This window comes from Saccopteryx leptura, chromosome 5, assembly GCF_036850995.1.
Source record: "Saccopteryx leptura isolate mSacLep1 chromosome 5, mSacLep1_pri_phased_curated, whole genome shotgun sequence".
Taxonomy (NCBI): Eukaryota; Metazoa; Chordata; class Mammalia; order Chiroptera; family Emballonuridae; genus Saccopteryx; species Saccopteryx leptura.
Genome location: NC_089507.1, coordinates 39,295,236 through 39,312,604, shown reverse-complemented (window position 1 = coordinate 39,312,604; position 17,369 = coordinate 39,295,236). Strand labels below are relative to the sequence as shown.

The following is a 17,369-nucleotide window of genomic DNA, read 5'->3' as shown; positions in this document are numbered from 1 at the left end:
TGATCTTACATCTGGTGTCGTGGAAAGCCAACAGCATCCTTTGAACCAGAAGTTCATAGTTTTCTGCTTTTTTGTTGCCAAGGAAGTTCTTTGTAACTGCCACAAAAGACTGCCATGCTGCTTTCTCCTCCTTATTCATCTTTGTGCAAATTCTTCATCACGTGTGAGGGTTCGAATTTGAGGTCCATCGAATACACCTGCTTTTATCTTCTCAAAAGACAAGGCAGGAAAAGCAGAAATAATATGTTGAAAGCATTCGCTTTCTCTATTCAAAGCCAGAAGCCAAGTTTGATGTGAAGTAGGGGAAAAATGATCCTGTCTCAATTAACTACAGGTTCATTCATAATATTTTGCATCCCTACTTCCAGAGCTTCACGTTTCGGCCACTTCTTCTGTGTCCAGTGTTTCTCCCAAGCTCAGCTGTCCCACCAACACAGAAAGCAAGGATACTTCGTGAAACCTCTCTGTTGTCCTAGCAGGAAATTTACCATTTTAAGAGCCACATAAATGATCCAGTTATGCGCCTCATACTTCAGAAAGTTGAGGACAATTTTTATGTCATTATAATCTTCTCGCAGTTGAGTTGGATAACCAGTTGGAACTGCTGCATAAACATTACCATTGTGTAGGAGAACACATTTCAGACTCCATTTAGAGCTGTCAAGAAATAGCCACCATTCTGTTGGACTGTAAGTGGTAACACTTAGCTGGCTGAGAAAACTACTGATATCATGACAGAAAACAAAGTATTTGTCTTTGGAAAAAAGGTTCACAAAAATTTGTTCATGCTTCCTGAAATAGGACACTTTAGCTCAGTGGTCCCCAAACCCCAGGCCACGGACTGGTACCAGTCTGTGGGCCATTTTACTGGTCCACAGAGAAAGAATAAATAACATTATTTCTGTTATTTATTAATAACATAATTAATAAATTATATTATTTCTGTTTTATTTATATTTAAGTCTGAACAATGTTTCATTTTTAAAAAATGACCAGATTCCTGCTGTTACATCCGTCTAAGACTCGCTCTTGACACTTGTCTTGGTCACGTGATACATTTATCCGTCCCACCCTAAAGGCTGGTCTGTGAAAATATTTTCTGACATTAAACTGGTCCGTGGCCCAAAAAAGGTTGGGGACCACTGCTTTAGCTGACCAGTGAAGTACATTCTTTTCTTGAAGCCTAGAGGCTAATAACTCAGCTGCTTTCTTTGATAGGTCCAAATCTCTTACTAAGTCATTCAATGTGGGTTGGCTAAACTGCTGAGGGATTAATGACTGCTAAACATCAGAAGACCCTTCAGATTCTACAACCATTTCCTTATGCATCTTATAAAAATACACTTGATCACCATGTTCACTTTCTTTGTCCTTAGAAGAAATAAAACCATTGAAAACTGGAACCGGGAGTGTCTCAGAGTGTGGGATAGGTTGTATTGCTGAAGAAATATTAGGACATGCAATCATATGCCGTTTTTCCTTGCTGATGTCCTTTGTATGGATCAGACAGAAATAACAGTCACTGCTGCGGTCCTTAGGTTCACGCCAAACCCAGGGAAATCCCAAAAGGCATTCCTTTGTATTTTCCTTTGTCCAGCCATGAAGCATTTCCTCACAATTCTGACACACAATATGAGGATCCAAATTCTTGTTTTGATCGCCAAGGGGAACTTGAAAATAGGAAATATATGCACGTCACAAATGATGAAATATTGCACCTTTGACGTTGAAGTGTATAACAGCCACATATATAACAGAAGGTGTCAGGACTATTCTTACATTTATGCCTACTCGAAGAAGCCATAATTCAATCTTAAAACAAAATAAGAGGGTGTTTTTATTTAAGATAATAATTTTGTACATTTAAAAACAACTACAATTATGTAAAAGTGATGTTTGTCAAACATTAATTGCCTTGTGGTTATGTTCAATCCAAGAGTCGTTGCCCTTTAACTCCAATTTAAAAACCAATGCATGCCATTAACTGTAACAAAAAGAAATTAAAATTGCATAAAAACTAGAGCATGCACCAAAAAATGGATTTCAGATTTGGAATCAGCGATGCAGAAATATATAGAAACAGTTCTAAAACCTCATGCAACAGAAAATGAAAAAAAAATTTGTTCCGCAGTGATATATATGAAAACATCCCTCCAGACTACATGTTATTTAAAGTCAATATTATCATCTCTTATGATTCCCTGTATGAGAATAATCTAAGCAGGATTGCTTGTTAGGGACAATTCTAGGTTTTGTGGGACCTAATGCTTATGGGATCACTTTTTTTGGAGGGGAGGATCACTTTAAAGAAAAGTGATTTCATCTGGATTCGCTGCATTTCAAGATGCATCAGATATGCCAAGTTGTGATCTGATCTGATGTGTTGAGATGCATAGATATGCAAGTTTTCTCAGAAGCACACACTGTGTTGCTGTAAATTTGTACTTATAGAAATTGTGAAATTTTTTATTTTGTAGGAGTCCCATAAAAAATACATGTGACATGTTTATAATTGTATACATTGCAATATAGAGCTTATTATTATTATTTTTTTATTTTAGTGAGAGGAGGGGCGGCAGAGAGACAGACTCCCGCAAGCACCTCTACTGGGATCCACCCAGCAAGCCCACTAGGGGGTGATGCTCTGCCCATCTGGAGCTGTTGCTCCATTGCTCAGGACTGGAGGCCATTTTCTTAGTGTCTGAGGCAGAGGCCACAGAGCCATCCTCAGCACCTGGGGCCAATTTTGCTCGAACCAATTGAGCCATAGCTGCAGGAGGGGGAGAGAGAGAGAAAGAGAGAGAAAGAGAGAAAGAGAGAGAGAGATGAGGGATGGAGAAGCAGATGGTCACTTCTCCTGTGTGCCCTGACCAGGACTCGAACCTGGGATATCCACACCCTGGGCCAATGCTCTACGACTGAGCCAATGGGCCAGAGCATGTATAGAGCTTATTTTTGACAAAACAGAAATTTCATTTTGGTTAGGAGACAGTGAGATCAAATCTTCCACTTACCATTTCACGTGTCTGATAGTTGGAAGAATTCTCCATAGATCAGCTTCTGGCTCTGTCTCTCTCCATGGTCATAACACAATATAGCCAGTATCCCTCATCTTCATATTATGATGCCAGATGAGTCACTGAATTGGTACTTGAACTACTTGTGGAAGAAAGTGTATCCTGGGATACACTACATCCCACTACCTCCAAGCTAATGGTGTCTCCAACTCAACTTCCCCTTACCAGGATCTTCAAAATACTTCTGGCCACTCCAGTGCCACCCAACAAGATAGAAAAATATGATGGAGGGAAAGTAGTAGTAGAAAGAAAGAAGCTATCTTAAACAATTGTAATTAAAATATGTAACTTTTGAAAAATTGACAGAAATGTAAGTACATGTGGCTATGCTCCAGGAGCCTGTCCTAGACCTTGGAAGGGGCCTGTGCAGGAGAGGGGCTTTAAAGCTGAAGGCTCATTATTTCCCAGTAAATCTGCCTCTGCTGGGCATTATTTACTCTGTGGCATAATTCACATGCATAAAGTGAAAAGATTTTTAGAACAGTTATAATTTTCGTAAGCATGAACAATTATAATTTTTAGAACAATTATATTTTTTTGTTAAAAACATGAGTATTGCTATAAATTATTGGAGAGTATGCTTAGATATGTTATAAAGTATACTGACTATTTTAAGTTTCACTTTTCATATAGTGAGTCAGAAATTTGGGATTCTGAGGAACGAGCTCTTGAGTAGGTAAATTAATTTAACCAGACTTTTTAAGTTGAGAAAAACAATACATCTTCTTTGTACATCCTAAATGTATAATAATGTTTACATGTGACTTTCAGTTTACTCCTTTTAATTAAATAAAATTATTTATGCACCAAGATCATCGCCTGTCATGGAGAAAAATGTTGATTATGTTAGTTGCATCCCCTTATCTTCTGATTAAATTGAACAAAGATATCAGTTGTGTATTATTGTGCCCAAAGTTATGCTAGCTTGTCTAATTAAGAAATATATTTTTTATTTATTTAAGATATAGATATAATTCACAATTTGAGAAAACCTCTAAGGAGTAGCATTCAGTCTAACAAATGCAGATTTAAGTTTCAAGCTATAACAGGCAGGAATTAAAAAAATACACACACACACACACACACACACACACACACACACACACACACTATTTTCTTTATCCTTGAGGGGTTTACAGCTTTGCTGCTACAATTTGAGAGTAAACTGTATGTAAATAAGTGCTCTGTTGTCTTATGAACAGGGTAGGTAGATAGCCAGTTAGGGAAGGGCAGTAACGTGACCTGGAGTGGTCTGATAGAATGAAAACTGAACCTTAACGAAAGGAAAAGGTTTGGAAAGGCAGTGATAAAAAGAGAGCCTCCTGGGAGAGTAAATGCTTTTCTCATTCACAAGGAGACCAAGTAGTTTTTAAAAGTATTTTGAAATTTACCATACAGATTGTGGCATTGGCTAATGCTTTGTTAGGCTGGTTATAAAACTATCCCATAAGAGGTGTTTTGCTTAAGTTGTGTTCCAAATCTTTAGAAATTCAGAGGACTCAGAATAAGGAAAACAGTCTTGAAAAAGAAGAACAAAGTTGGTTAAGGTTGTACTTAAGCCAGCCTTTAACTTCGCGGTTGAATGTGTGCATGTGTGGAGGCGGCTGTACAATTCAGAGTCTACTTTGTTGTCGCACCTTTTCAGCCAGGAGCTAGAGGATTACAGGTTCCTTCTCTGATGGCCCCTCAGAGGTGTTGGGGAAATATAATTAAAAACAAAGCCTCCAACCCAGAGAACTTCTCCACAGAGATAGTAAAGAAAACAGTGTTATTACTAAATAAACATTAAGCCAGAATATGATGTGCCTCAGAACAACCAATTAAGAGATTGCACAGCCAGAAAAAAGTACTCCCCCCTTTATATTGCCAAGCAGACACAAAGACACAAACCACTGCATGCGTGTTTTCAGTATTCATTGACAGGTCTCCCTTCTTTCTTCCATCTTCTTTGTTTCCATTTCAGAAGATACCAGTAAGTATCCTCAAACTAATTTAAACTTCCTAAAACAATCTGTTTCAGTTTGGGGAGATCAGAGAAGTTTCCAACAGAAGAGGTGATAGGCACCACCCTGCCTGCTGGGAATTTCTGCAGGTTCGTGTCACAGTAACAGCATCTTGGACTTGAAGTCTGACTTGTGGATCACAGTCAACTTGTTAGAGATCTTGTTCAAACGATAAGCATCCCAGGATATGCATCCACCTTTTGATATTAAAAAGAATCTTTCAGTTAGAATTGATCATTTATCAGCTGCATCCGGACATGCAAGCTACATGTGGGACAGGTTGTTTTTACTTAATCGGTTGAGATGCAGCTGATCTGTGAACCTCAGGCATCAGAATCCCACCCTCTTTGTATGTGAGGCTGAAATGCAAATTCCTTGACTTCACCCCAGACCTACTGAATCAGAATTTGGTGGAAAGAGATGGTGCTCATTGACCTGCAAGTTTCATAAATTCTCCAGATGAGTCTTAGAACTCAGGTTTGAAAACCACCACACTAGTGAGTTGGAAATAATTAATTATCCTGCTGAAAGTGAAGAGTCAAGATAGACCAACACAACTCTTAGGGGTGAATCTGATACCATCATGCTAAAAACAAAATGCACTTCACCAAATCATCTGCCTTATAGTGGAGAATACTTACAGTAACTTCATTTCAGCATCTTCCTCCCTAGTTTCTGTTTTTGAATTTATTTTTGACTTATTGTGAAAACACATGATTTGTGGTATTTCTGCTTACTTTAAGCTGCTATTTAATTTAAAAGTAATAGGCAAAATCATGTGATTCCCTTATTAATGTTCCAAAAGTATATACTTACTTAGTTTAGTGTCAAATGGAGACATAATGTGTAAAAATTTCTCTGACTGTAAACTACTACCTCTCCTACCACACAAAACAAAAAACAATAAAAAATAAATCCCTCATACTATAAATGTTTTAAAACTTTTTTATTTAATGATCATTGTTCACACATCCCTTCAATGAATTTTAATCTATTATATAAATATTATCAACATATCTGTTTTTTCCTTTTAGCGAGAGAGAGACAGACAGGCAGGAAGGAAGATAGATGAGAAGCATCAACCTATAGCTGTGACACCTCTGTTGTTCATTGATTGCTTTCTCATATGTGCCTTGACCTGGGGGCTCTAGCTGAGCCAGTGACCCCCATGGGCTCAAGCCAGTGATCATGGGGTCATGTCTGTGATCCCTCACTCAAGCCAAATGAGCCCATGCTCAAGCAGGTGACCTCAGGATTTTGAACCTGGGTCCTCAGTGTCCCCAGCTGACGCTCTATTCACTGTGCCACTGCCTGGTCAGGCTATATCTTTAATTGTAATAAATACACATAGCATAAAACTACCATCTTAACCATTTTTAAGTGTACAGTTCAGTAGTATTAAATGTATTTACAATATTTATCAACCAATGTTCAGAACATTTTGATCGTCCCAAACTGAAACTTTGTCCCCATTAAACGACAACTCCCCATTTCTCCCTCCCCTCAGGCTCTGACAACCATCGCTCTACTTTCTGTTTCTGTGAATTTAACTATTCTAGGTACTTCACATAAGTGGATTCATAGAGAATTTTTCTTTTAATAACTGGCTTTTTTCATTTAGTGTATTATCCTCAAGATTTTTTCATGTAGTAGCATGTATCAGATTTTTCTTTTCTTTAAGGAAATGAATAATATTTCATTATTTGTATATACATCACATTTTGTTTATCCGTTCATCCATCAATGGACACTTTGATTGCTTCTACTCTTTGACTATTGTGAATAATGCTATGAACATGGCTATACAAATAATATCACCACGAGACCCTGTGTTCACATTTTTTGGATGTGTAGCCATAAATGGAATTGTTGGATCACATGGTAATTCTTTTTTCCATAGTAGCTGTACCATTGTAAATTCCCATCAAGGTTGCACAAGGGTTCTGGTTTCTCCACATCCTTACTAACACCTGTTATTTTCAAAGATCATCAATATTTTGATGTATTCTTTTTAGGGATCTTCACCAGCAACATGTTTTATTGAGATAAGAACTCTGGAACAAGGTGAAGTTTTTGTAAGTTTTCTTAGTTTATTGTTGCAATTTGTTTATATTTTAATTTTAATAGGTAGATTTATTTAAATAAGTACATAGAGTTACATAGAACTTGTGTTTTCTCTATCACACATGGTTTATGACAGTGGTTTTCAACTCCCAGTCTATGGACCAGTGTTGGTCCACCAGAAATTTCATGCCGGTCCATGAAAGAGATAACCATCCTGATGTTGTATGGAGATTATAGACCCAATCGTCAGGGTGGTTAGCTCTTTCATGGACTACACCAGTCTGCAGACCGGTGGTTGAAAAACACTGGTCTATAATATAACTAATTGTGACTTATATTGAACTAAAATTAAAGCAAACATTTATATAGTGATTTGCAGTTCATAATGGTCTCATATGTTTTCTTACAATCTCATACTGATTTCCTACAGTGGTAGCCTTTCTCAAATGCAAGTCTGGTCATTTCGCTGTAATTTAAGGGGTTTCAATAATTTCCCAAGGCCCATAGAATAAAATTAAACCTCCTCATAATGGCAAATCATCCTCTCTAGCCTTATCTCTTGTGTCATCTTCCCCCCACCCTACATCTCAGCCAACTCACACTGCATAGAGTCTGCTGGATACCACACCATGGCACGCCTTTGAGTATTTATTATGCAGTTTCTTCTGGCTAGAACACCCTTCCCAACATCACACCCCAGATTCACTGGGAAAAATTAACCCGTACTTTACCATGACTTAACTGAAGTGTCCCCTTTTCCATGGTGCCTGACCTCTCTCTCCCGCGGTGTCTGTGAGATGTCCTTCCCCTCCACCTGTCTCCAGGTAGATGTGCCCTCTCCTTTCTGCCCACTGTGGCCAGGACAGGTTTTCTTTACAGCACACGCCGCATTTACTACATTGCTTTATATTCATGTCTGTCTCTCTTTCTCGACTGTGGGCTCCTTGAGCACAGAGTCTGAGTCTAGTTTAACTCTAACATGTCTCCAGTGACTGGCACTTAGTAGGAGCTTAATAAATATATATTGAAGGGGTAAATGAATAAATGGGTGGTTGAGTGGGTGGATGGATGAATGAACAGGTTGATGGTGGTTGGGTGAGTAGATGGCTGGTTGGGGTAGGATAGATATTAATAATCCTACAAGATGAAAAGTGATTAAATGAACTGCCCAAGATTTTACCACAGTAATTGGGGGGCTAAAAATCAAATTCAGATATTTTATCTTAATGCTCTTTTCCTCTACACAGTTTGGCTTTCTAAATTTAAAACTATTAACGTTAAAAACATTACATAAGAGGACAATAATACATGTATTTGAATGATTGAGTCTTTTTAAATAGGTGGATAAAACTAATCTGATTCGTCCAACATGTTTAATTGGGTTTCTGTTAGTTGATGCTCCTGCCTTATCTCATTCATGAAAGAGTTCATTAAAATTCAGTCAAGATCCATATCATTTCCTTAATAAAGCCTTGATATTAATGTCAATATCCCAGAAATTACAAACATTTGCAAATTTTTTCTTCAAAGTCTTATCTCACAATGATTTTTTCCTTCTTGTTTTTCCTGTGGGCATCTCAATAGTAATGAATGTAGCATAGACGTTGGACCCAGGGATAGCAGCCTGCATTGGCTTCTTGGGGCTGTCATTGTCTATCTATGTCACTTTATCCAAGTCCCCTCGCCTGTGAGCCTTATCTCCATAGCATTGCTGAAGATTAAGTGAGAAAATATATGCCCAGTGCCTGGCTCATATTAGGTATTCAAAACTTGTCAGTACCCTCCTTAAGTGAATTTAGTTTACTTTATAAAATATAGATTCTTGTTTTTTTCAGAATACAACTAGATTAATTCAAAGAGCAGGCCTTGTATCCCAAAGGAGACTCAGATTTCTCAAAGACCAAGGTCACATCTGATTTATTTTTCTGAGTCTCTCACACACTTTAAATCAGTGGTCCCCAACCCCCCGGCCGCGGACCGATACCAGTCTGTGGGCCATTTGGTACCGGTCCGCAGAGAAAGAATAAATAACTTACATTATTTCCGTTTTATTTATATTTAAATCTGAATGATGTTTTATTTTTTAAAAATGACCAGATTCCCTCTGTTACATCTGTCTAAGACTCACTTTTTTTTTTTAATAATTTTATTTTTTTAATGGGGCGACATCAATAAATCAGGATACATATATTCAAAGATAACATGTCCAGGTTATCTTGTCATTCAATTATGTTGCATACCCATCACCCAAAGTCAGATTGTCCTCTGTCACCTTCTATCTAGTTTTCTTTGTGCCCCTTCCCCTTCCCCTTTCCCTCTCCCTCTCCCCCTCCCCCCATAACCACCACATTCTTATCATTGTCTCTTAGTCTCACTTTTATGTCCCACCTACGTATGGAATAATGCAGTTCCTGGTTTTTTCTGATTTACTTATTTCACTTTGTATAATGTTATCAAGATCCCACCATTTTGCTGTAAATGATCCGATGTCATCATTTCTTATGGCTGAGTAGTATTCCATAGTGTATATGTGCCACATCTTCTTTATCCAGTCATCTATTGACGGGCTTTTTGGTTGTTTCCATGTCCTGGCCACTGTGAACAATGCTGCAATGAACATGGAGCTGCATGTGTCTTTACGTATCAATGTTTCTGAGTTTTTGGGGTATATACCCAGTAGAGGGATTGCTGGGTCATAAGGTAGTTCTATTTTCAGTTTTTTGAGGAACCACCATACTTTCTTCCATAATGGTTGTACTAATTTACATTCCCACCAAGAGTGAATGAGGGTTCCTTTTTCTCCACAGCCTCTCCAACATTTGCTGTTACCTGTCTTGTTGATAATAGCTAATCTAACAGGTGTGAGGTGGTATCTCATTGCAGTTTTGATTTGCATTTCTCTAATAACTAAGGAAGATGAGCATCTTTTCATATATCTGTTGGCCATTTGTATTTCTTCCTGGGAGAAGTGTCTGTTCATGTCCTCTTCCCATTTTTTTATTGGATTGTTTGTTTGTTTGTTGTTGAGTTTTATGAGTTCTTTGTATATTTTGGATATTAAGCCCTTATCTGAGCTGTTGTTTGAAAATATCATTTCCCATTTAGTTGGCTGTCTGTTTATTTTGTTATCAGTTTCTCTTGCTGAGCAAAAACTTCTTAGTCTGATGTAGTCCCATTCATTAATTTTTGCCTTCACTTCTCTTTCCTTTGGAGTCAAATTCATAAAATGCTCTTTAAAACCCAGGTCCATGAGTTTAGTACTTATGTCTTCTTCTATGTACTTAATTGTTTCAGGTCTTATGTTTAGATCTTTGATCCATTTGGAGTTAATTTTAGTACAGGGGGACAAACTATAGTTCAGTTTCCTTTTTTTGCATGTGGCTTTCCAGTTTTCCCAGCACCATTTATTGAAGAGGCTTTCTTTTCTCCATTGTATGTTGTTGGCCCCTTTATCAAAAATTATTTGACTATATATATGTGGTTTTATTTCTGGACTTTCTATTCTGTTCCATTGGTCTGAGTGTCTATTTTTCTGCCAATACCATGCTGTTTTGATTGTCGTGGCCCTATAATATAGTTTGAAGTCAGGTATTGTAATGCCCCCAGCTTCATTCTTTTTCTTTAGGATTGCTTTGGCTATTCGGGGCTTTTTATAGTTCCATATAAATCTGATGATTTTTTGCTCCATTTCTTTAAAAAATGTCATTGGAATTTTGATGGGAATTGCATTAAATTTATATATTGCTTTGGGTAATATGGCCATCTTTATTATATTTATTCTTCCTAACCAAGAACAAGGAATATTCTTCCATTTCATTATATCTTTTTCGATTTCCCTTAACAATGGTTTATAGTTTTCATTATATAAGTCCTTTACATTCTTTGTTATGTTTATTCCTAGGTATTTTATTTTTTTTGTTGCAATCGTGAAGGGATTATTCTTTTGAGTTCATTCTCAAATGTTTCATTGTTGGCATATAGAAAGACTATTGACTTCTGTATGTTAATTTTGTATCCTGAGACCTTACTGTATTGGTTTATTGTTTCTAGTAGTCTTTTTGGAGTTTTCGATGTATAGTAAGACTCACTCTTGACGCTTGTCTCGGACACGTGATAATTTTATCCCTCTCACCCTAAAGGCCGGTCCATGAAAATATTTTCTGGCATTAAACTGGTCCGTGGCCCAAAAAAGGTTGGGGACCACTGCTTTAAATAGATAGTCCCTGGATCTAATTATTTCCATCAGGCATGTGTATAATACTTTTCAGTGACTTTTATGGTTTATCACTTACTATATATACTGCTAACAAAAATTAGAGGATATTTCAAAATGAATATGAAGTGATAAAATATCCCCTAATTTTTGTGAGCAGTGTACTTAAAAAGAAGAAATGGCTTTATTCGTAGAACTCCAGGTGAGTCAGGGAAGGAAGAGCGCTGATCACGGCCTTTGCGTGTGGTCACTGTGCAGTGTCTCTATGGATGGGGCTCAGGGGAAGAATCAGAAACACAGCTCATTTGGCCTCACATTATCTGGCTTTTTACACTGACACCATTTTTGGTGAGCTCTGGAGGAATGAGGTTGAAGATTAAATTTCATTCTTCTCAGAGCCTACTATTAGAAGTTTAATATATATTGTATTTAATTTTTTATTTTGCAAATATATAAATAAAAGAATCATTTTAAGTGTTCTTTTATGGTCTAGACTGGTGACTTTCAACTGATGTGCCACAAGGGGCACACTGGTGTGCTGCAAGAATTTTAAAACATGCACTACCTGACTATTTATTTAGTCAGGGGAACTGACCTCCTTTCCCTTATTGTGTCAAATAAAAAAATGACAACAACCAACACAACAGTCTGGTGTAAATGAATAAGAATTATACCTTTTTTATTTTAATCAGATTGGCAAAAGAATGTATTTTTGGTGTGTCACAGAATTTTAGTGATTAGTTTATGTGTGCCATGAGATAAAAATGGTGGAAAATTACTGGTCTAAACAACTATTAATTTGCTCTCTTGAACAGAAACTATTTTGTCCTACAAGTCCCAGCTCAAGTCCCATTGTCCCCAAAAGTGCTAATCTTCATTTTTGTTGTTAGGAAAATTTCTTAAAGCTTAACAAAAATAGATTATGTGCCTTGGATAGGTTGTTTTAATTGGTGGTGTGGCTCATTCCTTATGAATATGAGTCTCAGCTTAATATATATTTATTTCGAATCCTGTAAATATTGTTTAGATTCCCATTTTACAATATTTGACTCCTGGAGAACCATGTGTAGGTCCACTGCTACAGTAGAATTAATTTTACAAACCCATGTTTCTGACTTGACTGTTCTTGTCTCTTGCTTCATTTAATTGATCAAGTGGTACTTTTTATTTTTAGTGATTGAGGTTCTCTTACAATTTTAGGGCTTGGCAGAAACATTGGACTATTCGTGTAATTTTCATTTATACCTGGTAAGAGCATGGCCTTTCCCCCAAAAGGTCCCTGAATCATTCTTAGAGAAGTCATACACTTTGTTTACCCGGCCGGCACACAGGGGCTCACAGACAACTGTTTCTAGCAGCATCCCACCATGCAGAAATCCAAAGAGGGGGATGACCTCATGAGAATCATAAACTTCAGGTACAGAGATATTGGAAAATTTTAAATAGCATTAAATTTTTAAAATTTGCCTTGTAATTTTATTTGGTCTCATTGTTTTTATTTTTCCCAAAAGCAAATGCCTGCCATTTTTCATGTCAGGATTTATGCCTTGTTAACTGAAACCATAAAATGACTCAGGCTTTTCTCCCATTTTTTGAAATTCACAAGTTTTGAAATAATATAAAGTAAGAGTGTTTATTCAAGGAAGTTTTTGCAGCTGCCAGTCAGAGCCTTGCCTGTAGAACCCATGCAGAATTTGCCTGCAGGGCTGTTTGGCCTGAGGCCAGCCTCCGCCTTCTTGAGCAGGCCCTTGCAGTGGGACAACTCTGGAAGAAAAGTCACTTAAATAATAAGAGACTGTGACAGGTGGGGATACTCACCACTATACTAACGAGGAAGAAGTTAATAATAAGAGACTGTGTTTCCGCCATATCCAACCTAGAATATTCTGTTTTTCTCTTTCAAAATCTAAGGATTCTAATTCACTCCCATCCTGCCATAGAAACTGTGTAGGAGGCCCTAATGTCTGATACCTTGGCATTGGGCAATAGCAATTTTTTTTTTTTAATAATTTTATTTTTTTAATGGGGTGACATCAATAAATCAGGATACATATATTCAAAGATAACAAGTCCAGGTTATCTTGTTGTTCAATTATGTTGCATACCCACCACCCAAAGTCAGATTGTCCTCTGTCACCTTCTATCTTGTTTTCTTTGTGCCCCTCCCCACCCCCTTTCCCTCTCCCATTCCCCCCTCCCTCCCCCCTCCCCCCCCCTCCCCTCCCCCCGTAACCACCACACTCTTATCAATGTCTCTTAGTTTCACTTTTATGTCCCACCTACGTATGAAATAATACAGTTCCTGGTTTTTTCTGATTTACTTATTTCGCTTCGTATCATGTTATCAAGATCCCACCATTTTGCTGTAAATGTTCCGATGTCATCATTTCTTATGGCTGAGTAGTATTCCATAGTGTATATGTGCCACATCTTCTTTATCCAGTCATCTATTGATGGGCTTTTTGGTTGTTTCCATGTCCTGGCCACTGTGAACAATGCTGCAATAAACATGGGGCTGCATGTGTCTTTACGTATCAATGTTTCTGAGTTTTTGGGATATATACCCAGTAGAGGGATTGCTGGGTCATAAGGTAGTTCTAGCAATTTTTAAAAGAACACAAATTGCAAAACCAAAAGAATAGCCCTGCTGAAACTTGGGAGAAATAGAAAATTTTGACTAATTGAAGAGAGAATGAAGTTAAATGTGAGAAAGTGAACAGCCTCTTGTTCACAACTCTAACCCTGGCACTTAGGGATCCATTTAAAATGTGCAAGTGTGTAGTAGAGGTCAGAGGCAGTGAATCTGGCCCAACAGAAGAGGAGGAAGATCTGGACTAGGACCAGAACAGAGACACAGAACACCGTGTCTTACTGAGAGTGAGAACAGGGAACATCAAACCCACACTCGGTGCTACCTGAAAAGTGTTAAATAATTACCTGTCTTACATATAAACTGTGCATAACTTATTCCATTTCGTGTTGGTATTTTCTTAACTAATCTTTTTATACTCCTTATACAGAATCCCTAGGTTTTGATCAGGAGGGACATCAGGACTACATGGACCCAAATGACTTTCACAGTTACTATCCTGGTTCCCAGACTGGGTAGACCAGTCAGCAGCTCCTCCTGTGCACAGCACATCCACTGTAAAGCCAGTAGCCAGGGCCACCATCACCGCCACCTGGCCCATGCAGGTTTACATTGGATTCGGACAGTTGGTATAGAAACAATGGAGCCAAGAACTGGTGGGCCATCATCTTTAATCCTAGCTTGCACCCAGCAGGCAAGTAAAACACACACTGGGCTCCAAAACCCACTCATTCAGTGCTCACAAAGCTACTGACTTATCCAAGTTTCCTAGGATCAAAGGTTTCTAGCTCACCAGACTTATTCACCTCTGTTCCCCATCTCCTTCTCCCTGCACAAACTCTGCACAAACTGGCCTCTCACTCAACACTCCGCCAGGCAGTTTCTCCTAGCCTCCTCCACGTGGCCTTTCTCTGCTCTCCTCTCTGCTCTCTGTTCTAATGTTAATCTCAGGAACCAAGAGAGCAAGGTCTTGTTCTGCCCCACTTTATAGTGCAGAAATCAAAACCTTTAATCCAGTATACAAAATAGGGAAATCTCTAATACAAAGTCACTTATCTGAGGCATAACTGGATTGTACCACCCCACATCAAAAAGGGTGGGAAAGGCTTAGTCCGAAAACCAAGCCCCAGGCTACAAGCATCTTGCCTGCCCACAGCCTGCCCACAACACACATTAATATCACCTGGGCGACGGGCTTCCATGTGGGCAGCGCCATCTTTAACAAAGTGAGCATAATATATTTTATCTTCCCAACATCCATGTTGATTGATTAGGCCCTTGGGTGGGGTTGAGGGGCGCATTAACTCTTTCCTATCCATGTTTGACCCTCAACTACATTTCCCTCGTGAATTAAACAACAAGAAATAAGTAAACATGTTTATTCTCTCTTTTAGATTAGTGAAGGAGTGGAATGTATTTTTATTCCCAAAAGCTTGTTTCTAACAGAAGCCAGCACTGAATCCAGGGGAACTGTGTTAGAGCTGGTGGGTGCGTATCCCACAGAGGAGGCCATTAGGGCGTACCTGAAGATAGGAAACCGAACTGCTGGCTCAGCTCTTTTTTTTTTTTTTTTTTTTTCTTCATTTTTCTCAAGCTGGAAACGGGGAGAGACAGTCAGACAGACTCCCGCATGCGCCCGACCGGGATCCACCCGGCACGCCCACCAGGGGCGGACGCTCTGCCCACCAGGGGGCGATGCTCTGCCCATCCTGGGCGTCGCCATGTTGCGACCAGAGCCACTCTAGCGCCTGAGGCAGAGGCCACAGAGCCATCCCCAGCGCCCGGGCCATCTTTGCTCCAATGGAGCCTTGGCTGCGGGAGGGGAAGAGAGAGACAGAGAGGAAAGCGCGGCGGAGGGGTGGAGAAGCAAATGGGTGCCTCTCCCGTGTGCCCTGGCCGGGAATCGAACCCGGGTCCTCCGCACGCTAGGCCGACGCTCTACCGCTGAGCCAACCGGCCAGGGCGCTCAGCTCATTTTTATTTTGAATGAAAAATCTAAAAGGAGACTGAAAAACACAGTTGGAAGTTTACGTTAATATGCACTTAGAACTGCCTCTGTAGAGGTCAGGGCATGGGGTTTACTTACTGCTTAAATAAACAATGCCACACCCTAACTTACTCAGAGCTCTAGCTGGTAACTTCCTCATACTAGAAGGCATAATAAACTTGATAAGATATATTGTCGTTTGTCCTTGAATGGTGTGTTTAAGTTGTAGTTAGTAAAGTGGTGTCATTTCACATTGGAAATTTTTCTCAACCTACTTGTTATTGATAAAAAGCAGTTCATAAAACTATGACTAATACGACTTCAATAAAAGGTATAAGCATTTGTACGGCATAGTCAATGGCAAAATTTTATCAGTGGTGCTCTGTGAATGATGCAGTTTTTTTGTGTCATAAACTTTTATTTTGGGGGTATTTTTTAATTTAAAAAAAAGTCTTAAAAATTTCAGTTCTGCCTAAGTAATGTTTCTGTGAAATGAAGTTTGCCGATTTTGAAAGACTAACAGAGTAAAAAAAGAGAAGAAAGCTCTTGACGAGAGCATCCCATTATATGAAGCCTGCACCTCGTCCTGGCGGAGTGTGAATGGTGCTGTCGTGAGCTACTTGAGTGGAAGCCAGTCGGCGCCCACCTCACAGACCTGCAGGCCACACCCGGTTTCAGCGAGGCTAGGTCCGGCATGGCGACAGTATCATACCTCCAGATTTTGGGATGTTTGTAGGTAAATAAATGCCTCAGCCTCCCAATCTTTGATGGAAGGTTTCTGAGGTGTAGCCAACACAGTTCCTCAGGGCTCCTGTGTTCGTTCCTTGTTGCTTGGAACAAATCACTTCAAAGTTGGTAGTTTAAAATAACACATTTCTTGTTTCACAGTTTCTGTAGGTTCAGGAATCAGGGAGCAGCTTGGCTGAATGGTTCTGGCCCGGAATCTCTCACAAGGCTGCAGTCACCTGAGATGTGACTGTCTGAATGATCCCCTTCCAACTCCCTCGGGAGGCTGTAGGCGGGAGGCTTACCACGTCGACCCCTTTCTATGGCTCCTCACTATATGGCTTCCCCCAGGGTGAGTGGTCGAAAAGAGAGAGGGCCAGTGCCCCAAATGGAAGTCGTCTTTTTTATGACCTAACAAAAGTGACATTCCATCACTTGTGGTGTTTTTGTCATATAGACCAACCCTGGTAGAGTGTGGGAGGACAGACACTACTCACAGGTGGCAGTGGGGGCCATCTCGGAGGCTGATACCACAGATCCGCAACAGGATTAGTCCCAGGTCCCTGCAATGAGAGATCAACTGACAATGCATTCCTGGGTTGTCTGTGTCCTTTCCTCTGCCATTCTTCCCATTTCCTCACTGCTGTTTCCTGAACTCACTTTTCCTCTGCCCAGTCCCCCCAAACTCTGACCTAAACCTAAATCTGAC

At 39.3% G+C, this 17,369-nt stretch overlaps 1 protein-coding gene across 2 annotated transcripts in view; it reads left to right on the top strand.

Moving 5' to 3' along the window:
• Positions 1-17,369, top strand: part of NMU (neuromedin U) — a 172,330-nt gene that overhangs the window by 83,135 nt on the left and 71,826 nt on the right. Inside the window, exons 2-3 of one of the 2 annotated variants that reach the window (XM_066385774.1) lie at positions 12,558-12,605; positions 16,823-17,012. In XM_066385774.1, coding sequence (XP_066241871.1) covers positions 16,919-17,012 — 94 coding nt within the window. In that variant the 5' untranslated portion in view covers positions 12,558-12,605; positions 16,823-16,918. The remainder of the gene's footprint in view (positions 1-12,557; positions 12,606-16,822; positions 17,013-17,369) is intronic. The other variant, XM_066385775.1, reaches the window with a different exon arrangement.